This window comes from Tachyglossus aculeatus, chromosome 14, assembly GCF_015852505.1.
Source record: "Tachyglossus aculeatus isolate mTacAcu1 chromosome 14, mTacAcu1.pri, whole genome shotgun sequence".
NCBI lineage: Eukaryota > Metazoa > Chordata > Mammalia > Monotremata > Tachyglossidae > Tachyglossus > Tachyglossus aculeatus.
The window spans coordinates 8,895,162-8,917,989 of record NC_052079.1 but is presented as its reverse complement, the minus strand read 5'-3'; the positions used below and the strand labels follow the sequence as shown (position 1 = coordinate 8,917,989).

The 22,828-nt window shown below is 46.1% G+C and overlaps 2 protein-coding genes across 12 annotated transcripts in view; one reads left to right on the top strand and one right to left on the bottom strand.

Moving 5' to 3' along the window:
• MIA2 (MIA SH3 domain ER export factor 2) overlaps nt 1–11,398 on the top strand; it is a 58,630-nt gene extending 47,232 nt beyond the window's left edge. For 3 of the 11 annotated variants that reach the window (XM_038756422.1, XM_038756421.1, XM_038756420.1), the window contains 6 exons: nt 133–261; nt 1,252–1,410; nt 5,913–6,044; nt 8,707–8,765; nt 9,756–9,996; nt 10,741–11,396. In XM_038756422.1, the coding sequence (XP_038612350.1) occupies nt 133–261; nt 1,252–1,410; nt 5,913–6,044; nt 8,707–8,765; nt 9,756–9,996; nt 10,741–10,901 (881 nt within the window). In that variant the 3' untranslated portion in view covers nt 10,902–11,396. Of the gene's footprint in view, nt 1–132; nt 262–1,251; nt 1,411–5,912; nt 6,045–8,706; nt 8,766–9,755; nt 9,997–10,740 lie in introns of all 11 variants that reach the window. The other 8 variants (XM_038756419.1, XM_038756423.1, XM_038756426.1 and 5 more) reach the window with 4 other exon arrangements.
• Nucleotides 11,399–17,017: 5,619 nt separating this feature from the next.
• FBXO33 (F-box protein 33) overlaps nt 17,018–22,828 on the bottom strand; it is a 29,314-nt gene continuing 23,503 nt past the window's right edge. Inside the window, exons 2-4 of the mRNA XM_038756041.1 lie at nt 21,754–21,864; nt 19,594–20,279; nt 17,018–19,215 (exon numbers count right to left, since the gene is read on the bottom strand). Coding sequence (XP_038611969.1) covers nt 18,944–19,215; nt 19,594–20,279; nt 21,754–21,864 — 1,069 coding nt within the window. The 3' untranslated portion in view covers nt 17,018–18,943. The remainder of the gene's footprint in view (nt 19,216–19,593; nt 20,280–21,753; nt 21,865–22,828) is intronic.

Sequence of the window (22,828 nt, the reverse complement as noted above, 5' to 3'; positions counted from 1 at the left end):
GGATTAGAACCCATGACCTTCCTGGACCACCCAGGCCCACGCTCTATCCACTAAGCCACGCTGCTTCTCTATTAAATGGTATTCAAAGTTCTTGAAACTGTGAGTCTAAATCTGTTGTTTTAATCATTCCAGAGCATTCCCCATACAGGCCCTCGTCAGTGGGTCGACCTTCATCAGAAACGAGAGCTTTTCTCTCCCCTCCAACCCTGATGGAGGGCCCACTCAGGCTTTCACCTATGCTTCCAGGGGGAGGAGGAAGAGGTACACCGCTTCAGCGTCTTTGTTATTCGGGGTTTCTCCGCCACTCTCTGTTCTTCCCAGCTCATCTGAAAAGCGATCTGTCAATGTCAAGTCCAGTCGACTGAATGTGCACAGTGAAGAGTCAGAAGGGACCTTTGATTTCTCAGCCCCGCCAAAGTGCTGATTACCTGGAAAACGTGTTTAGGGATGTCGATCCAGAATCGGCAGAAGCTGAAGTTAAGATGGAAAAGCAGCTTCTGTTGTAAACAGAAAGGGCCTATGCTTGCTCTCCCATCTACAGGGCAGATGAGGTGTCTTTTCTTCCTTTTCCTTTCTCTTTGCTTGTGTTATTTTTCTTTTTGTGGAATGTGAAATGGGAGGGACGTTTCTTCAAAAATAGGAAAGGGAGAATGTTTGCATATACATATTTACATAACATATCTTCTAAAGAATAATTATGGCATCTATTAAGCCCTTACCGTGTGCTATGCACCACAGACGATAGAATCACATCGTCCCTCTCAGAGTAGGGCTGTCTTGCTTTGGATGAGTAGCCCTTGTACTAACCTCTGATTTTTTTTTTCAGGTTTTGAGTTTTACTGTTGAAAAGCATTGTCGCCATTTTTTCCCTGTTAAATATGTACCTTTATAGAGGCCAAGTGGAAATGTACAGCGTAGAGGAGCTAAAACGTGTAGAAATGATAACTTAGAAATGACCCCCAATTCAACTTTTTTTCATTATTTATTTCAAGCATAGAACAGATTTCATGTATGGTCATTTTAAAAAGAATACACAGGTCTAATGCTAGCATTCAACAATTTGCTGGAATGATTGGGGAGCTCTAGTTTCTGCCTGACCCGGGTGAGATCGCTTTCCCCAGGCATCCAGCCCTGCTTTATCAAAATGACAGTCACGTTTTAAAATGGTCAGACTCGAATTTTCAGGTTTTTGTTGTAAAATATCCAGCACAGAGTCAGCGAGTATCTGGACTTTTTCTCCCCTTTGATTAGGCTCAAGAGGCCCTGGGACCCCTATGGAATATCTAGCGGCTAATGAAAGCGGAGAGTTGAGCTCTGATAGGTTACCCGATCCCCACCTAACACCTTCGGATATCGGATCCCTGTCACTGTCCTGGGATAGGGAGCCCAGGATACTCATGCCTCCTTCAGGTAGGTAAAATGGACAGTCATCCCACAGGCCCTAAAGGTGCAGCAAAGGGGGGGACTCCCTTGAAAGAGAAGGGCAATGGCTTACAAGCAAACGGGAGACTACTACTAAAGGCATCTTCCTTCCAACTCCTAAAGAGCGTCTCTCTTGATCCCTTGGGTGGGTAGAAAGGGAGGAGATCCCAGAGACCCGTAAAGTTAATCTCTTGATCCCTTGGGTGGGTAGAAAGGGAGGAGATCCCAGAGACCCGTGAAGTTAATGCCTTCAATAAAATGATCATAACAAGAAGTGAATTAGACAGTGAGGGCCGGCTGTTTTGTGGGAATATGTGGAGGGCTGCACTGGACTCCGTTTGAAGCCTTCCAGTGACTATCGCCAGTGACTGCCATGGTTACAGACGTTTGAGAATGTATTTTTTTCCTCCCGTTGGGTTGGGATTTGTAGAATTGGGGACCACTGTGAGGGCAGGATAGCTGCAAGACTTGCAAGCAACTTCTCCCAAGGAGGAATTTCGGGGAGGGTCTTGCTTTATTTTTTGATGCAGGTATTGAACCGTTTTCCCCTAAGCCTCTAGAGCCCATCTAAATTCCAGGCATTCTGGGAATAACAGCTTGGGTGGGTTGTACGCTTTTGTTTGTAGGAAACTTTCACATTATTCATCTCACTTTGCCCTCATAGCATCTGTGAGAGTAGGAAGACGCAGGTGTCATGTCTCCATTTTACAGAGGAGGAAACTGAGGCCCAGAGATGTTAAATGATGTGCCTTAGGCTCCACAGCTGAGACTAAAACCCGTCATCTTTGGCTCAGCCATGTCACCTGCTGCAATAAGAGAAAAGAAAATAGCATGTAACAGAGAGAAGCAAACAAATTGAGTTTCTCCAAATGGCTGGGTTATGCCAGTTTATCGGTAAAGTGGCATAATGAATGAAGCACATCTGGGATTCTTGGGGTGAGGTTTACATTTCTGGGTTAAGGCCGGGTCGGGTTTCTTTTAGAACAGGAGACATAGATTCTCCATGGTGGTAGTTGACATTTTTTATTTGCTAAATGATTAGAGGCAACCTTTTAATAATTATGGTATTAGTTAAATGCTTACTATGTGCCAGGCACTGTTCTAAGCACCGATGCAATCAAGGGAGAGTTGCCGCCAAACCCTCACCTACATCTTGCCTCTGGCCTGGAACTCCTTCCCCGTTCATATCTGACAGACCATCACTCTCCTCTCCTTCAAAGCCTTATTAAAATCACATCTCCTTCAATTTTCCCTACTCCCTCTCCCTTCTGCGTCATCCTTGCACTTGATTTTTACCCTTGAAAAACACTTAATGTTCTCCCCGTAATGTATTTACATTTCCGTCTCCTCCTCCAATCTGTAAGCTCCTTGTGGACAGGGAATAATGCTTACCAACTCTTTTTATGTTGAACTTTCCCAAGAGCATAATACAGGGCTCTGCACACAGTAATCATTCGAATATGATTGATCGATTGTCAGCAAGGAGGTTCATGCAGTAGTCAAGGTGGGATACAAATGCATGGATTAGTGTGGTAGCAATTTGGATGAAGCGTGTTCTGCACACAGTAAGCGCTCAATAAATACGATTGAATGATGAAGAGGAAAGGGTGGATTTTAGCAATGGTGTGAAGGTCAAACCAACAGGATTTGGTGACAGGTGAATATGTGGACTAAATGGGAGAGATGAGTCGGATAATGCCAAGGTTGTAGGCTTGTGAGATAGGGTACGTAATGGTGTTGTCTACAGCAGTGGGGAGGTCAGTGTTTGGGTAGGAAGATGAGGAGTTTTGTTTTGGACATGTTTAGTTTGAGGTATTGGTGGGACATGCAGGTAGAAATTACTGAAGGCAGGAGGAAATGCGAGGCTGCAAAGAATAGAAGTCGAGGCTGGAGAGGTAGCTTTCCCAGTCTTTTGAGTCCTTCCTTTCACTTGCCAGCAATTTTAAAATTTTAATTCTTTTTGGAGAAGCACTAGAGGTTGAACTCGAGGAATAAATGTAGACCAAATCCCCAAACCGTGTGTTTGATGCAGTGATTACAGAATGCTAGGTTTTGTACACCAAGTTCCTCTTCAGTAAATATTTCAGTTCCCAGTTATTTCTTTTGATGGACCATGTGGGATGTGCCCAGAGAGGGACAGAGATACGGCCAAATCACAACCACCACCCAAAAAGCCTCCTAATTGCCATGAACCTGATCTCTCAGAAGGAACAGTGGGGCCAGGAATAAAATTGCCGTTGTCTTTGATGGAGTAGAATGAATTGGTGAAAATTTCGGCTTGAAGACTTGCTGCCTTTGAACTGAATCATGAAAATCATTCACTGCACCGAGTGGCCACAGAGACACATGGTTGAAATTGGCCAAATTTAGGAAATTGGGCTGACAGTAATGCATTTATAAATCTGAATCGAGTTGCTAAACAATCAACTAGATACCTTACATTTTAGCTTGAATGATGAGAACTGGAGTTCAAAGAAAATTGAGAGTAGGCTTCCTCTGAGAGGATGGGAAACCCACACACTTTTCATTCTGACATCTCTTGCCCTTTCCAACACAGTTGAGAGGGAGAAGGTGGGAGAACATCAAATTCCTGTTGAATTGTAGTGACCAAATGTCAATAACTCCTATAAGTACACCTTGGCAGTTTCTCTTAATCACGTATTAGAAAGGGCTCAAATTTTTCCTTGCCAGCTCTCCGATTTACTAGCCCGGGCTGGTTTGCATTTGAGCAGGTAACATCATCACCTCTTAAATGATTTCCCCTATGAATTGCCATCATCATTTTCCCCTCACCCCTACACTGAAGACAACAGCCTTCCATTTGGATGTACCTGCCTCTCTTTCCCGTGGTTCATTCAGTTGTATTTATTAAGCACTTACTGTGTGCTTAGCACTATACTGAGCGCTTAATGGTGTGTAGTAACTCATTGAGATTTGTACCGGGAAATGGGTAAAGCATCCCAGACCGTTCCCTCGGCTGGAGGAGGAAGAGACGAGTAGAAGGGGTAACGGTTGGGTTAGGTTTCATAATAGGGGAAACAGAGCTGGTATATGTAGTTTCCTTTTGCTGTGAAGCAGGGTGGGCAAATGCGGGGTCCTTGCTTACAAGCTCAGTCAGGCCTTATGAAGTGATGTTTAGAATGGTGAGATTTGAGGTCCAGAATTAAGTACATTAGGGCATAATGGATCATGTTGGGTTTATTAGTGTGCAAAGGAAACAGAGTCCTGGAGCCAAAAGCTTAGAAGGGGTGTAGTTCAAGGTCTTCAGGAGCGACCGCACCAAATTAATTCCCAAGAACTGGGATTTTTTGAACCCAGGTCTACTGAGTCCTAGGCCTGTGCATTTCCATGAGGCTAAATTGTAAAAAAAAAAAAAAAAAAAAAAAAGAGCATTTAACTGCCTCAGCTTTCTGCCTTCCATTTTCCACACAGGTCAGGTGTTTTGCTTCACTCCTCTTCGGGATCATTAGCCTTCGGATTGCCATTTGATAGACGAGTTTCTCCTGGATGGAAATGAGTTTTCCTCCAGTTTTTTATCTGAAGCCGTCGTTGTTCTTGCTCCCGGCCCTTTTCCTGAAGAGGCATTTAGAGAGCTTTCCTGGGACCCCCTTGTCCATATGAGTTCTAAAGAGGCCATTGACCCCTGAGAGACGATTAGTGGTTTCCCAGCTGCTACCTCATTCCAATTGCTGCTGTGGACCTACTCCGGGCTCTCTGATTCCTTTTCTTTTCTCTGGAGAAAAGCTGTTTGGCAGCAGCTGGGAGACCTACGGCCCAGAATTTTTCTCCTTCCTCAGCTGACGGACCTGCCCTCTTCAGTCTGCCGTCCACATAGCTGCACGTCTCCTCTTCCAAACGCTATTCAGAGCGCATCACCCTCCTCAGAAAACACAATCTTGCTTTAAACAGAAACTCCCAGCCATTGGCTTCAAAATTCTCTGCCTGCTGCCACCTCTTTCCTCCCCTGCTCCCCCTGTACCCCAGCTCAAACTCATCACTCTCCTAAAGCTAACCATCTAATTGTATCTGGCTCTTGACACGCCACCCCAACATGGAACTCCCTCACCCTGGAAACTGCCAAATCACATCCCTCCACAGTCAAAGTCTCCTCCCAAAACGCCACCTCCTCCGAGAAGCCGTCCCCAGTTCATCCAGTTGTGCCATCGACACCTGGCACTGTCACACTGATTTCTCTTTCTGTAATTCTCTTGTGTCTTCAGTCATTGATGTCGATACTTTTACTCTTCCTTATCACGCACTTGGCAGTCTGTGTCTGCTTCTCCCCACCCTGGTCCCACTATGAATTCTTTGAGTGGTGACAGCTGCCTTTTGCTCCTGTCGTAGCTCCCAAGGGCCTAGCACAATCCTGTACCCTCAGCGGTTGAGGATGCGGGGGATGAGAGGGGAAGGTGTTTGGGAATTGGGTGTTTTTTTTTGTTTTTTTTTTCAATTACTCAAGGAAATATTTCTTGTGACCGTTTGAATCTCAGGACAGCCATATCCTGATCCAACGCTGTCTCCTCAAGGACCAGAAATATTTTATTCCAGTTCCCCCATCCCCGGAAGACACTCGGGACCCGGAGAACACAGACGCTATAGCGGACCATCTTTTGATAAACCAGGTGGGAGTCACTTTGGTTTTTGATTGCCACATTCCAAAGAACAGCCAGTCCTGTTGATGATTTTCAGATAGATTTTAGGGCCAGGGTCCATTGCCAGTAAAAGCTTTCGAAGTTCAGATACTGCTTGTGGTTTTTTGTTCTTTTTTTAGTGTGTATCTCCCTTTCTAGACTGTGAGCTCCTTGTAGGCAGGGATCACTCATGTATATCAACTCTATTGGATACATAGTAGTAGTACAGTGCTCTGTACACAGTAAGTGCTCGATAAACCCCACCGGTTGACTGATATTGTCAATCCTGCTGTGGAAGGTATGTGTTAGAGCCTTACTTGAACGATTAAAATGACAGAACATTAAGAAATGAAGTAGTGAAAAGACATATTGAATTGTAGCCTTTTTATCCCAGGAAGGCTTTACACTTTTGAGCCTAGTACCAGATGTTAGTGAAGAAAAGTCATCTCAGTAGAGTATATCTATCTTGGAGATCTTTCCCCAAAGTTCATGTTTCTGGCTGAAAAAAATCAGCTGTCTGTTGTTTGGAGAGGAGCAGATGTGCACGAAAAACAGAGTACCAGAATTGCTTTTCTAGAATTCCCAAGAATTCATTCAGTTGTATTAGTTGAACACTTACCGTGTGCTGAGCACTGTACTAAGCTCTTGGGAGAGTACTGTGTTGAGTCAAAAGAAAGTGATGGTTGTTACCTCCACTCTGAAATTTCCTTTTTTTTTTTTCCTTTCCAAGAACCAGATGCATAGCCCCAGACTTGGAAATGGTATTTCTAAAAATGGCATTGATTAAGTACCTTCTCTATGCCCAGGGATGGGGTAGAGATAGAAGACAATCAGATTGGAGTCTCTGTCCCTCACAGCACTCCTAGTCTAAGAGGTAGGGAGAGTGGGCATCTCATCCCCGTTTTACAGAGGAGGAAACTGAGACCCAGAGGAGGTAATTGACTTGCCCGAGGTCAGCCCATAGCAAAGCGAGTGGCAGAGCTGTCCCGGGACTCCAGACTTACGCTCTTTCAACTAGGCCACGGTGCCTCCTATAATGCTTTGTTTGCCTCAGCTGCGGCATTGCAAGTTTGTCCCCACACTACTTTGTCTTTTGTCATTTTGTCTCTTTCCCGGGCCCCTGAATGAGTCTATCAGTGGGGGCATCTTATAAAGCAGGTCTTCCTAGAAACCTGAAAAGAGCTCGTAGGTTTGAGTCGAACAAACCCCAGGAGCTTTAGTGGCCCAGCTAAAGCCCGCCCGGCCTCGTAGGAAGACAGCATAAAGGCACGCAGGAAGTTGCAGTTTAACCCTAGGGCAGAGCTGCGCCAAAGTGTTCATGGGGAAAAAAACTATGATTTGGGATGCCGCTCCTGCTTAAATCCTCCTGCTCAGTACTCGAAATGCTTGGGAAGACGCGATCCTGTCCATGAGCTGGGATTGGCCCTGGCTGTAGGGAGAATCTATGCCCCTTTTAGACTGTGAGCCCACTCACAGGGACTGTCTCTATATGTTGCCAATTTGTACTTCCCAAGCGCTTAGTACAGTGCTCTGCTCATAGTAAGCGCTCAATAAATACGATTGATGATGATGATGATGACGAGACACGATAGCACCTGCTCTCGGAACTGGAGAAGAAAAGGTGGGGTGGGACAGGAAGGGGGATTGAAGTGCCAGCCTCTCCCCACCCACAGCCTTTTCTAAGCTTCGTGGATCCCTTCTGTTCGAAACCCCCGAGGGGGCATTCCCTCCAGATGGGCCCATGAGGGTTATTGATGATAATAATAATAATAATAATAATGATAATAATTGTACTATTTGTTAAGCGTGTACTGTGTGCCGAGCACTGTACTAAGCCCTGGGGTAGATACATGGTAATCAAAGTCTCACGTGGGGCTCACAGTCTAATGGGGGAAGCAGCGCGGCTCAGTGGAAAGAGCACGGGCTTTGGAGTCAGAGTTCATGGGTTCGAATCCCGGCTCTACCAATTGTCAGCTGTGTGACTTTGGGCAAGTGACTTCACTTCTCTGTGCCTCAGTTCCCTCATCTGTAAAATGGGGATTAAGACTGTGAGCCCCCCCGTGGGACAACCCGATCATCTTGTAACCTCCCCAGCGCTTAGAACAGTGCTTTGCACATAGTAAGTGCTTAATAAATGCCATCATTATTATTATTATAATAGGAGTGAGAACAGGTATTGATTGACAGATGAACATAGTAAGTGCTTAATAAATGCCGTCATTATTATTATAATAGGAGTGAGAACAGGTATTGATTGACAGATGAACATAGTAAGTGCTTAATAAATGCCGTCATTATTATTATTATAATAGGAGTGAGAACAGGTATTGATTGACGGATGAGGGAACTGAAGCATGGAAAAGTTAAGTGACTTGCCCAAAGTACACAGCAGGTACATGGCAGAGCCAGAATTAGATCCCAGGTCCTCTGACTCCCAGGCGTGTGCTCTTTCCACTAGGCCTTACCGCTTATTTGTGTTTGATGGGGGGGCCTAGTTACACCACCAGCCTCGGCCCCATCCCATGCCCAGCCCCACTTGCCAGAATAATGGTTTTTTTTTTTGTGTGTGTGAGTGTCCGTGACCCTTTCTGGAAGAAGGTTGAAAGAAATGGTAGAAGCACTATAACTAACCCAATTGTCGTTCTCTGTCCAGATGGACCAGCCACCTCAGAGATGGAGACCAGCGAGAATTCTACCAGAGACGACAGTGGCGTAAGGAGAATTTTATACTTAAATTGGGCCGAGAGCAACCCGTTCATTTCCTGGGTGCCTGTAATATCGAATAGAGCATCCTGGTGATGGTCATCTGGCACAAGGAGACAGACAGGGCGGCAATGGAAAGTCCCCAAGACTCACAAACAGGGTCGAGTTACTCATTCGAAGAGTTCCACATCAACACAGCCCACGGGGTGGAGGGAGGCGTTAGGTTCTAGCTTCTCAGGGCCCCCAGAGTAAGCTGGTTTGCTGACTTAACTTTAACTCTTGGAGATGATGCACTTAGGTTGGGAGTGGGGGAAGCTGCATAGAAGTAATTTAGCTAAAAACCTAGCAAACCTCTTCAAGCCAAAGTATTCTAATAGCAGCAGAGGGAATTTTATTAATTTATTGCACCCCACTTGGATTATTAGGGAGAATCAATCATCTGTGGACTAGGGAGAAGGGATCAAGACTGTGGAAAGGAAGTGTAAAAGGAAAGACAGAAATATGTCTTTTTTTGGGGTGGCGGTGGTGAGAGGGTTGTGATTGTATCTTCCCCACTGCCACCCAGCCCTATTGCCAAGGATCTCTAAGTGGCAGAGGGAAGGGTGCCAGGAACCTCTGGGGAACGTAAAAGGGGAAGCCCTTTCGGTTAGTGAGGATTGGATGGTGCCGAGGGTAAGTGGTTCGGGATGGTCTTGGCTTGACCCGGTATTTATTTGTTTAGGAAGCTTGTCCCTCTTTAAAATCCTTGCTTGGCACAACCCTCTTTTCCCCAGTAGTACGGTCGTTTGGATATTTAGTAGCGGGAATGGGATTGAGATCCACAATCTCTTGGTGCCGACAGCTTCAGCCCTAAGGGGAGGGCAGCCAGGCAAGGGGGGACTTGGTGACTCCTTGAGTTTCCGCCAACCCTAGGCTATGAAAATGACTATTATTTCTTACAGTCACTGGTAGTTTTGGTTGAACGTGGTTTGTGATGTTTCTCTCTTTTTTTGGTCGGAGGAGCAGGACCTAAGCCTGCCCGAGTCATCCCTCCTACCCGAGAACGAGGCATCTGGCTTCATCAGGGGTCCGTCACCTCACCCGCCAGGCCATGGCCCGTTCTTGCCCATGGATCCCCGGGGGCCCTTCATGAGACGGGGCCTTCCTTTCCCCCCACCTCTGCCAGGAAGCATGTATGGGGCTCCAAGGGACTACTTCCCCCCGAGGGATTTCCCTGGACCGCCGCCCCCACCATTTGGAAGTACGTTGCTCATTGCGAATTCGGGAATTTGTTTGGAGGAGGGGGACAGGATTCTTGCACTTTACACCCTGGGTATCTCCTGTGGTCACGTAGGACTGAGGGGTGATGGAGGCCATGCTATTGGGAAGTGGGAGGGGAGCTGACTTGTCCAACCCCCAGTTAGAAAAAGACAGGAAAATGGGATTCCTGTTGTTCCTTGCATTAACCGTAAAACCGAAAAGACACCAAGCTCGTCTGTTGTTGGGAAAGGTCTTCTGTAGAAAGATGCTTTGCAAGCTTGTGCTGCTAAGGAATGGCCTTTCTACCTTCAGACTCTCCCGCCAAGTCCAAATGACTAGAAGGAAAAGGAGATTTCAGGGTGTTCCTATCTGCGCTGGTTATGCGTTCTTTCCCTTCCAACCCCCAACACGATCTGTTAGATCATGTTTTAGCGAAAGTCAAGGGTGAAATTCCCAAACATCCATGAGCACTTTAGGAATATTGTAGAAATTACTTTGGGGGAAAATGGATAGCTTTACTCAGACCTTTTTCCCGATCGGAAAGGCCAGCCCCTTGGTTCCGCCCTCCCTTCTGCGTGGAGCTTCCTCCCCGCTTCACACACGGTGCTGGGGAAGTTCGGTAATTGTTAGGGAAGGATTTGACAGTAGAGAAACGGGCTTGGTTTTTCCAGGGTGCCTGCCACTGCTTTGCTACAGCCTTAAACAAGTCTCTGTCTTATCTCCACCCCTCCTCTCCCACCAACAGTGAGAAGTGCCTATCCGTATGGGCCGTATTCACACTACCCGCCCCCGAGGGCTGGATATTTCCCCCCTTTTCCGGAAAGTAGAAACGATCCGGCTCCGGAGACGATGGAGCCTGCGAGCAAGCCGCCTGCTTCGCAACTGGAACCGCAGCAAGATACCTGACCATTTCTCCCGCCGCCCTCGGGAGAAACTTCGAATCGGCTCACGGTACCCTCCGCTTGGCTGCTGATCTCGGTTTTAAGCGACTGTAGTTACTTCGATGATTATATCTTGGCTCAGACTGGAGCTTAATGGAATCACAATCCTCAGGAGAGGAAATCGCAAATAAAGATGATTAGGAATCTTGTGAATAAGTAATGTCCACTGTACAGTCCTTCGCGTATATTATCTGAGGTACTGTGTTGAGAAGGCACCCGCGAGAGGGTGGGTCAGTGACAGAGCAGCTCTTGTCTGCGACAATGGAGCCGTGCAACGTTTCCGGCCCCGCACCCCCTTGTGCAAACATCAGGGGTGTTTTTAAGAGCCCCGCTTTTAGCGGGGGTTGTAACAGAACAGGCCTTTCCTGCAGGCCAAGAACTGGATATCCAGGAGGTCGAAAACAAATGTGAAAGTAACTTAATGTTAACCTAAATTAATAAATTCCTTTATTTTAAAGACTGGCTTGGAGTTGAAAATTTTAATCGAGCCGGGTGAAATGACACAAGAAGACCCCCGCTAGGCCACGCGGCTCTCCGTCTAGTGGAGCTGGAAGGAGGAAAAACGGTCCGAGGCGGGTGGGTGTCCCGGAGGGTCTTCATCACCCCACGTGTCGAAAGCTGAATGGTTTTGTGGCATCTAAACAGAAATTGCCATAACCGTAGCCTTCCAGAAACTGAAATTTAAACTAGGCAAGAGGGAGGAGCTCTGTTTTGGCCCCCCCTCAGGGGCCATGCCTCTGGGATGGGCCTTAGGGACATTGCCTGCGTCTCTGGGCCTGGGAGTTGGAGGAACTAGCCCCTAACCCAGCTCTGCCAGGTGCCTGCTGAGTGACTCTTGGGCAAGTCGCTTCATTTTTCTGTGCCTCAATTTCCCCATCTGTAAAATAGGAATTAAATACCTGTTCTCCCTCCTACTTGGAGCGTCCGCCCCACGTGGGCCAGGGGCTGTCCGACCTGATTTTCTTACCTCTTCCCCAGTGGTTAATACAATGCCCTGCGCGTAGCAAGCACTTTAATTTCAACATTGACTTCTTGGGGCTGCTCTGGTGGTTATTATATTGAGAGCATTAATATGAGGGCATGGGCGGGGGTGTTCAAATGTGGGAGTTAATATTAAGCAACAGCACTTGGAGAGTACCCTCAAGGAGTTATCTGCCAAACTTCCTGGTTGGATTGTGTACAGTTGCTGCCTCTGCTTCCTTACCCCTAATGCCCTTGACCCACTACTCATTCTGTTGACTCTTCCAAGTGTTTAGTACAGTGTTTTGCACACAGACCTTGTATTGATTGGATCAGTGTTACCATTATCCAGTTGTAAACCCTTCTAGGCCATGTGTTCTGTACTCCGTCACGCTGGTACAGTCCTGATGTCCATACGTAATTCTATCTATTCCTTCACCATCCTTCTTTCTGGTCCCCCTCTAGATGCGCTCAGTTCAGTGGCCATATTTCCTGCTGGCTCTACCTCTTCTCTCCGGGGTGGCTGAGCACTCAGCTGAGCCCAATAGTATATTGGTTTGGGGGTGCACTGTTCATCCCCAGCATGACTGTCTCCAACAGCAATTATTTCGGCCTGCAAGGGAAGATTCCTATTCGTACTGTTTCGTTTTTGTGTTTTTTCAATGGTGCTTTTTAAGCGCTTACTATGGGCCGGGCACTGTTCTAAACACTGGGGTAGGTACAAGGGCTTCAGGTTGGCCACAGTCCATGTCCCGCGTGGGGCACACAGTCTTAATCCCCATTTACAGATGAGGTCACTGGAGCACAGAGAAGTGATTTGCCCAAGGTGTCACAAAGGACAAGAAGCAGAGCTGGGATTAGAACCCGGGTCCTCCTGACTGCCGGGCCCCTGGTCTCCACGAGGCCATGTTGCTTTTCAGTTGACACTGACGCTGAAGGTTAGGTGTGGGCCACAAATTGATGGCAAATTCCTTTTAAAACTCACTTCTCCCTTGGGCTCCCCTTACCTCCAACACACACACACTCACACACTCTCTCTCTCCCCATCTCATCCACCTCTTCCTATTCAGAATCCCCTCCCATTTCCTCGGTCCTCGGGGTAGCAGCAGCTCCATACCCTCCCCCAGCTGACAGCTAGCCCTGGGCTTGTTGGCCCCCAGAGCAAAACCAGGCCCCTTTCAGCTCCTCCAAAGGCCAGGAGCCTCAGAGATGTCTTCTTGGGCAAGTCACTTCTCTGTGCCTCAGTTCCCTCATCTGTCAAATGGGGATGAAGACTGTGAGCCCCCCGTGGGACCACCTGATCACCTTGTAACCTCCCCAGCGCTTAGAACAGTGCTTTGCACATAGTAAGCGCTTAATAAATGCCATCATTATTATTATTATTATTATTCTCAGAGGTGTGTAGAATCTTCCCCTGCCTTGGTTCAAAACCATTCCCCTGTGCCAAAGCAGTAGGGACTATTTTATTAGTAATAACTGTGGTATTTAAGGCTTAGTATGTGCTAGCTCCGGGGCAGATACAAGCTAATCAGATTGGACACAGTCCATTGTCCACATAGGGCTCACAATCTTAATCCCCATTTCACAGATGAGGTAACTGAGGCACAGAGAAGTGAAGTGACTTGCTCAAGGTCCCACAGCTGCCAAGTGGTGGAGCCAGGATTAGAACCCAGGCTCACACTATGCCCTAGGCCACACTTTTAGGTAAATTAATTCCACTGCAAGTCAGGGTTGACCCGTTTTTCTCCCCCAGTGTTGTATTCATCTTCCCTCGCACAATCCAGTCGGAAAATATCACCTAAGGTTGCCAGAGTAAAAATCTCCATCACGTACCTGATAATGCTTTGGGAGCCTTTTCCCCTCACCAGCCATCTTTCGCGAATCCTGTCGGTCTGTCTCTTGTCTCTCCTCAGTATTTAGTTTGCTCTAGTTTGGTGCCGGCCTCAATTCTTGAAAACCCATTTGGCCTTCAAACTCCCCGTGCCAACTTCAGCTTCTACTGAAATGGGAGAAAACCGAGCTGTGTAATTGTGAGCACATTTAAAACCTTCCCTTCTCTCTGGAAAAATGAGGAATGTATCAAGGAGGGATTCCACTAGATTGCCAGTTTCTGATGACTACTACTAATTGCCTACTGATTTTATTAAACTCAGCTAAGGGCTTAGTACAGTGCCCTGCACACAGTAAGCACTCAAATATCACTGACTGGTAAAAATCCAGTCCCAGAAAGACTTGTATAAGAGCTCTATAGAATAAATGCTTAACAAGTGCCTTTATTATTCTTTTAGACTGTGAGCCCACTGTTGGGTAGGGACTGTCTCTATATGTTGCCAATTTGTACTTCCCAAGCGCTTAGTACAGTGCTCTGCACATAGTAAGCGCTCAATAAATACGATTGATGATGGTGATGATGAAATGCCATCAAGATCAACACTTTGAAACCCTGTTTTTTCCCCTCACCAGGAAATGGGCAGGGACAGGTAGGGACATGTGCTGACCCAAAGATTATTCCTTGGGGGCTTGATTGAGACAAGACTAGAACAAAGCCTTCGAAAGTATTATTCCCTCCTAACACTTCCCTGGCTGTCAGAGGTATGTTGCCCAATGCGGATTTAGGTCAAGCAACTTTTCTACTTGAAAATTCCTCTCCACATTCCTCTCCCGGTGCTGGAAAGATTTGACTAGTGACGAGATCGCGAAGAGTCAAAATTTCTACAACTGCCCTTTTCTCCTGGGTCTTCTTTACAGGGAAAATGTCAAGGAAATAAGCGTGACTACGTGCAGGTTTCTCTTCTTACAGTGACATTTAGCAGCCATGCCAGGATTCGCCCTGGAACTTAAAATGAAAATCAGCTAAAATATTGTTGAATCCCACTAGGCGCCAATAAGCCAAGTGGGTTCAAAACAAAGGGAAACGTTTCTGCCCGGAGCGGGGGCGAGCTCTGAAATTTCTTCCCAGTGGTAGTAACGCGAGCTGAAAAGATCACCGGTTCAAGAGGGGCCTGGATAAATTCCAGTAGCGAGTGGTTACTTGCGGCCACGGTAGGGATGATAAGTGGACCCTCCAAACCTTTGGATGCCAGCCAAGGAGGGCAAACATCATTGTTCCTCCAAGGATCCCAGTGCCCCTGTTGAAGGCCAAATTATTGGAGAAGCAGCATGATAAGTGGAAAACTCAAGAGGGCCTGGATTCTAATTCCGACTCCGCCGCTTACCTGCTGTGTGATCGTGGCCAAGTCACTCCACTTCTCTGAACCTCCTCTATCAGTGTGGACACAACACCTATTCTCCCTTCTATTTAAGACTGTGAGCCCCATGTAGGAGAAGGGTTGTCCAACCTGATTATCTTGTATCTACCCATGTGCTTGGTACAATTATCATTATCATGGGCCTGACCCACCCAGTTTATAGTCTACTATATAGTCTACTAAGCAGCGTGGCTCAGTGGAAAGAGCACGGGCTTTGGAGTCAGAGGTCATGGGTTTGAATCTCTGCTCTGCCACATGTCTGCTGTGTGACCTTGGGCAAGTCACTTAACTTCTCTGAGCCTCAGTTACCTCATCGGTAAAATGGGGATTAAGACTGTGAGCCCCACGTGGGACAACCTGATCACTTTGTATCCCCCCCAGCGCTTAGAACAGTGCTTTGCACATAGTAAGCGCTTAACAAATGCCAACATTATTATTATTATTATTACTGTAGTGACTCACATGGGCCTGAGGCAGGAGACTGCCAGTGCTTGTTTCCCTTATAGCTCCTTGGTTAGAAGCCAAATCTTTAGTCCCCAGTCCGGCTCCAGAGGCCATTCGGTTCCCACTGAGCCCATTTTTACTATCGGGAAGGATGTACAGTCAGCAGAGGGGAGGGAAATGACCCCGGTGATACTACCAAAGGTTTGGAATGGTGGTATTTCCCTCTCTGAGCTAGAGGTGTGAGGGGGAAAGTCCTCTCCCAAGTGATAATACAGTGTTCTGCACATAGTAAGCGCTCAATAAATACGATCAAATGACTGACAATGGATGAATATTTCCCATTTGGGTTCTTAAATGGGAAGGGCTCAGAGATCTCATGGCAAAGCATCAGCCCACGACATTTTAACTGGTTCATTTAACTTGACCAACTCAATTTCTGAATCCATTTCTTGGATTTAGAGGTGCTGTGATATAATTAATCTTGAACACTAGGACCTGTGCCAACTGAAGAACGAAGTCCAGGTAACTATCATGGAGGCTTGGCTCTATGCCGGCTTCTCATCAAGGCTAACGAAACCCAGAATTTGCAGTCCAGACAAATGGGGCAAAACAAATAGCTGAAAAAAAGAAAAACAAAGAGGGCAGAATCCACCCATCTCAGGGCAAACGCTTTTTCACTGTCAATTTCCTAAAAATAACAAAAACAAAAAAAAGAACAACAATAAAATAGAAAACCACCTGCCCCACGGAGACCTGACAGACGTCCCTTGCCTGCACTATCCCAATTAGATGGCATAAATCCGATAGAATGCATCAGGAAAACAGGGCAGGGGGAGCCGCAGTGAGTGATGTGACGGCCTCTTCGGGCCTGTCATTTTCAGAAACGACACGAGGCGTTCTCTTTGTCACATTTGCCACTTTATGTTTGCAGCCACCAAAAGAAAAAAAAAATGGATAAAATGCCAAACTGAAACAATACAGGTATTTATAATCTATTTAATAGTGGGACACAAATAAGAATACGACACATTTCTCTAAAGCACAATGTTCTTAAAATCCAGCAGATGTTAACTGGTGCAGGAGTTTCTAAAAACCCAAACTACCGTATTCTACAATCTACTGTATCAATAAGGCATATCAAATGCATAATAAAACACCGGGGTTTGTGCTAGCCAGTCTAATCGTTTTCATTTAAGCTCTGAGTTTTGCTAAAGTGATACTAAAAAAAAAAAAAAAAAAAATGTAAAGTCACAAAAATATCCAGCCTAACAAGAGAGACCGTTACGATGAGTTCTCGGAATTGAAGCTTTCTTGCACCAGAGAATACAATGAGAGCTAACACAGGCTTATTCATAATTTACGGAGGATTGTTGCAGCTTACTCCACACTCAAAAGTTACCATGCTGATACAATAACATTTTACAATGACCAACTTTGAATGCTTTATTCATCGATTAAAAGAACATACAGTTAACATAAACCAAACAACATCAGTCATCAGGTCAAACATTCGGCTGGTTTCCTTACAGTTTCTGTCAGGAGTTTTTTGGAATCTGATCACACTTACAAGATAAAATCTCACCACATCTGGCATAGAACACACACACTGTGCCAGTGGATTCGCTACTGATGTACATATAAAATCCGCATGGTATGTGCTCGCTGGAGACAAAACAGCGCACACCTGTCAAAAGGTCATTTTAATATAAGATGGTAAAACCATTTGTAAAACACATATAAACTTTTTCCATAAATAGAATCATATCTGGACATCTGTTGCATAAATTGTGTTTTCCAAAGCTTACACTAGAGCAGCCAGGTCTCAGCACTGCTGGGCACCCACGATGGCCACTGGCTGGATTAATATTATTGCAGACTGTCCTTTAACATTAAATGCACAACATTCGTACCGCTTAAAACTGGGGTCAGGTGGAAGTCTCACAGAGACCACGTCTGTACCGCGGTTGCCCTGAAACAGTTTAAATCGGCTTTTAAAGCCTCTCAGAGAGAACAAGATTTTAAAACATACTTCGTGGAATGTTCTTCATGCATCTTAGCAGCTCATACCTGTGATAGAACAAGCTTGGAATTCTTCCTTCCCTTCCTTTCCATTCACTATTCACAGTGAAACAGGTGCATGTTTGTTTTAAGAGTTCTGAGGTTGCTGACTGAGCCACAGCATAGCTGTGTACCACAGGTCGAAATTCGACCTTATATATTACAATCTAGCAGGATCTGGCTGGCCACCAGTTGGCCTCGGCCCCTGCCAGCATGTGGGCACTTCTTCGTTTGGAATCTATTCTTTGGCAGCTGACACAGGCGCTGACAGAGAAAATCCAGTGACTTGTTGCTAGGGATTTCACGACTAATGTTTGTTTGGGAGCGGGAGGGGTCACTCTGCTTGGTTGCTTGGAGAGGTCTGAAACCCCGGGGGAATACCAATTCCTTCTCTCCCTCTCCTCCGCTTGAGATCTGGGCTAAAAGCTAACTCCGGTGGACGATGTAATCACCAAGAGAGTGAGATGGAAACGGTGGAAAAAATTAACCAAAAACACGAACAGAAAGGACACCCAAATATTTTTCGGGGGAAGGGGGAGGGCGAGCTTCTCATTCAGGCAAATAAGAGAGAGAGCGAGAGAGCGAGAGAGCGAGAGAGAGACTAATCCGTGGCCTAGCCACTGGCTTGACGATAAAAAAACCCCCCGTGGTGGTGGGCACGCTGACTGTCCCGTGGGAAATGTAGTTTCAAGTCTTGGCTTTACTGTTACCTTGGATCGGCTGGGGTCCCACTCTCCTCTGACCTTTCTGTTGTGATAGCAAAACCAATGACATGCGACCAGAATGCATGACTACAATGCATTGCGCAGAAACCCGCCGGGCTATGGAGATATATACATATATATATATATATATATATATATATATATATTTATACATGTATAAAAAACAATTTGGTTCCTGAGTTCAGAACTCTGCCGCACAAAAGCCGAGACACTGAAAACGCAGAGTCCCTCAGTGGAAGGTAAAGTTAGCCGGCAACCTCAGATGACCTTTGGCCGAACATCTTTAAGGGTCGGTGGACAGATCCATTAACCGTGAAAGCCCTAAACGTTGCCACTTTCAACTTCTAAACCAATACCCGACTACGTTCTTTGATCAAGAAGTAGAATATACATATATAATTCTATAGAGCTAATACTGATTAAACACAGCACAAGGGGGTTAATTCACACTACTGAGAAACATAATAGGACCCTACTTGCATATGTAACCACAGGAATCTTAGATTTAAAAAAAAAAAAAGGGCAAAAAAAGGCAAAAAAAAAAAAAACCGAAACGAAAAGCAAAACAAAAACTAAATGCCTTCACTGAAGCTTTGCATCTCTCTGTAAAAATGGCGGTTGGGCTCGGTGAAGACACTGAGCAGCTCGATGTCCATGACTGCGTGCCAAGGCCGGCCCAGGCCCAGGGATACCTGCTCGATGAGGTTGTGCACCGGATCGACATCCTGGTCGGCCAGTTCCCCTTGATCAAAGTCGATGCTCTCCTCGGTGACTTCCAGCACTTTCAGGTTGGAGCCCCGAAGACGGGCCACGGCAATGAGGTTGTGAGCCCAGACAGTGTAACCTGAAATGCACAAGTTGAGGGGGGGGGGGGGGGGGAGAAGAGACCACCGCCGCCATCAGTCACGGCCTCCCTTCTCCAGAAGCTCCTTTGGCCAGACCCTCCACCTCCTCCTCCAACACCTACCCCTTTGTGTCTGTCGCACATCACCCCATCACCCCCCTCAGTCATCCTCAACCCGGGAGCCCCTCGAAGGCCGGGTCTAATTTCCCCCCGAGGAATCTTTCCCTGTGCCTTGCACGGTGCTCTGCCCACAGTAAGCGCTCGACAATAACCGCCGTCACTGCCCAGTGCTCGGCACACGTACGGTCATTATTTCTTACTATTATCGTTACTACAAGCGAGCCCAGTCAGGATGGGGCGGGGCAGAGAACGACCTACCGTGAACTGCCAGGAGAGAGAGCCTCGTGCACTTCCATGCTAACAAGACCAGAGGATCTTCATTCCGGTTGTCACTAAGATCGGGAAAACCAGACATATCTATCACATCGTTCATTAGTATGAAATGAGTGAGGAATTTGTCATACTGCCTGGAGATGAGGTCAACCACGGCCCCCGAAACACAAGTGATGTAGCTGTCAAAATGAATCCTCTCTAGTGGTATGCTGGGCTTGAGGATCTTCAGCATGTCATCGCTCTTGATGTCGAAAGCTATTATGTAGACCCGGAGATTTGTGCTGTTTCGTGTCAGAGCCTTCCAGTTCTCGTCTTCTGGCATGTTATCCAGGGTCTTGTGCATCAGGGAAATGTTATGGACCAAGAGAGAGAGTCGATGTAAAGGCACGTGGTTGTCTTCGGCCAGGACTCTTGACATTTCGGCCGTAAAATCGCAGAAATCCAGGGCGAGAGAACGAAGGTTCACGAAGCGCTCCAATTCTACTGCAGTGATCAGAGTGGTGTTCCCAGGGATATTGTTATCCAGAAGACTCAGGTGTTCCATGGTGTTGGCGATAGGGTTAGAAAGAGATGACAACGAGGAAGGGGTCACTACATCCAGCATAAACCCACAGGACAGCCATTTCAACTGCCGGCTGTTACCCAATATTTCTTCAAAAAGCTGTTGAATTCTGTAAGGAAGACGGAACAATGACCTCCTCAAAACCCTCCAAGTCAAATTTCTAAACGGAGTGACATCTGGTAACTATTCCTCAAACTCTACACACTGCGATTCATTCATTCATTCAATCGTATTTATTGAGCGCTTACTGGGGGCTGAGCTCTGTACTAAGCGCTTGGGAAGTACCCACCCTCTCGAGCAAATTAATTCATGAGGAGCAGAAGAAAGGAGAAACCAAGAAGATCTTTAAAAACTAGCCCCATTAAAGCAATATTGTTTATAAACCTCAAAACGATTCAGATAAAAACTTATTCGGTAAGCACGTGAAATAACACCGAGGGAGAAAATTTTAAGAAAAACTAGATCCCAAGCAGAAAGAAAGGTTTTGACAAGGTGCCCGGCGGAAGGCCACTAAGTAGAGATTCAAACACCGCTCGGGGACAGCTTTCTGGCTGAGGCACCTGCTTCTGGCTCAGAATTTAGGAATCTTGCTAAATATGAAAGCATAAAAAGTGTTTCTTTTTTCCAAGATCTCCGTAGTAATCATCCTGAACCCAACCCCCAATGCCCCCTGGCCCCGGTGGTAGTAGAATGGGCTACAAATCTGCGCACAGAGGTGCTTCTGGTAACTTAACAGGGAGAACTTAAAAAAAAACTTAGAAGAAAGAAATGCATCTTTGAGCAGAAATGCTATATATTGCCTAGAGGCAGGGCACTCCCCTGAAGACATCAGCAGCCACTGGAGGACTTGGTGCCCAAGGGCAAAATGATTGGCATGAGGGGCAGGAGAGAAGGACTGGTGGAGGAGATGAGAAAGCCACCAGGGGACAGGTAATGTAAATTCAGAGCCGGGATTACCTTGGTCTCATATTCACTTCATGTACCAAATCACAAAAATACCACTTCTGGCTAGTCTTCTTACCCCTTGCTAGGAAAGTGGCTCAAAAATCCCAAGATGGGATGAAAGGAAGGTCTGGAATTTGTTGCGGAGCAAGGGCAGCACTGCTGTGAACCTCGAGGGCCACGGCGGAGGGAGTCGGTCAGACATTATTTCTCCGAATGCTTACGGTAACGATCCTTGCTGGAACTTGACACAGTTGTAAACAAGTCATACTTTTTCGTTTTTAAAGGAAATGCAGACCCCTGGAAACAGAGGCTTCTGGTGTAATTGCAGGAGCATAGGCAGAGACAAGCAAATTGTCTTGTTACTGTACTTAAAGCCCATTTGATGTTCCACCCACATAGCATACTGTAAAAATTATAATAAAGAGAATCACCTTGGGCCAGAACGTTTAACCTCCAACTAGAGTCGGGGGGTGGGGGTATAGGTGTTGGCCGGGGGGAGAGGGGTGAATATCCAAAAGCCCTATCAATTGGACTAGCTTCAAATCAGTCATGTGTCATGGGGAAAGCTTCTGATAACTAGTGCTTTGTGCCGTTTTTCGGGAGTTCAAGCTATTAAGCTGTGGTAGTGGGCAACTTACTGCTTAATTTTTTTGCCATCCGGGTCCACCTTGCTGAGGTATGTGTTTGATAAACTGCCATGTTGTTGTAGAATGTTTATGTCTCCAAAGAGACTAAACTTCTGGAGGTTCCTGAAAGAAAAACAAAAAACACTTCAAAACTGTAGTCAGAAGAATTTCTATTTCAAACGAACACATTAAAGAAGCTGGGATGTGAATTTACGTTTGTATTGATGTACTCAGGCTTTGCATCCTTCTAGAGTTTGAGAATGGCATCCTTCATGACAATTAAGGAGCATAGCCTAGTGGAAAGAGCACAGGTCCAGGAGTCAGAGGACCCGGGTTCTAATCCTGCCTCTGCAACTGGTCCTCTATGTGAACTTGGGCAAGTCACAACTTCTCTGGGTCTCAGTTCCTCTTCTATAAAATGGGGATTTAGACACGCACAGTCAGAATACTGTTCCTTAATAGCATTCTATCAGAAACAAGTAGTAAATTCATGCATCAAGGAAGAACTTAAAGAGTCCCATCACCTACAAAAATGAAGACTGTCTGGTGTCTTAATAAACAGCTTGAAACTACTATAAGCAGGTGACAGATAAGAGAGTCCAATTCACTCATTAAATTTTACAACACCCCTCTGCCTCCAGGCTTTTTAAAAGATTTTTTTAGCTACATAAAATGAAATTTAAGATGACTTGAGATGTTAAAGCTGCCTACAGATTAATGCAAAGTACAATTTCAAAAATGCAGAAAGCACAAGATGTACTCAATTTACACTAGAATTTATGAGAATTAAATGCAAGACAAATTCTCTTGCTTTTGATCCTCTATTCCTTGTTCAAGTTCCACCACTGCCGGTGTTTTTCTTTCTGCAATCGGTAACGAAGGGCCTGCGTGTCATTGAGACTATTTTCTAGGAACAGCGTAAGAGGCACCATGGCACCAGTACCACAAAGTCCTCAGACTTAAAATTGTTTCCTGGAAACTGTGTCTTTAAAAGTAGAAATGTCCCAACTTGGACCAATGTGACAAATGAAGGTGGTTTATGAAAAGGAGAGTAGCATCTACATTATTAATGCGCTGATACTGCAAT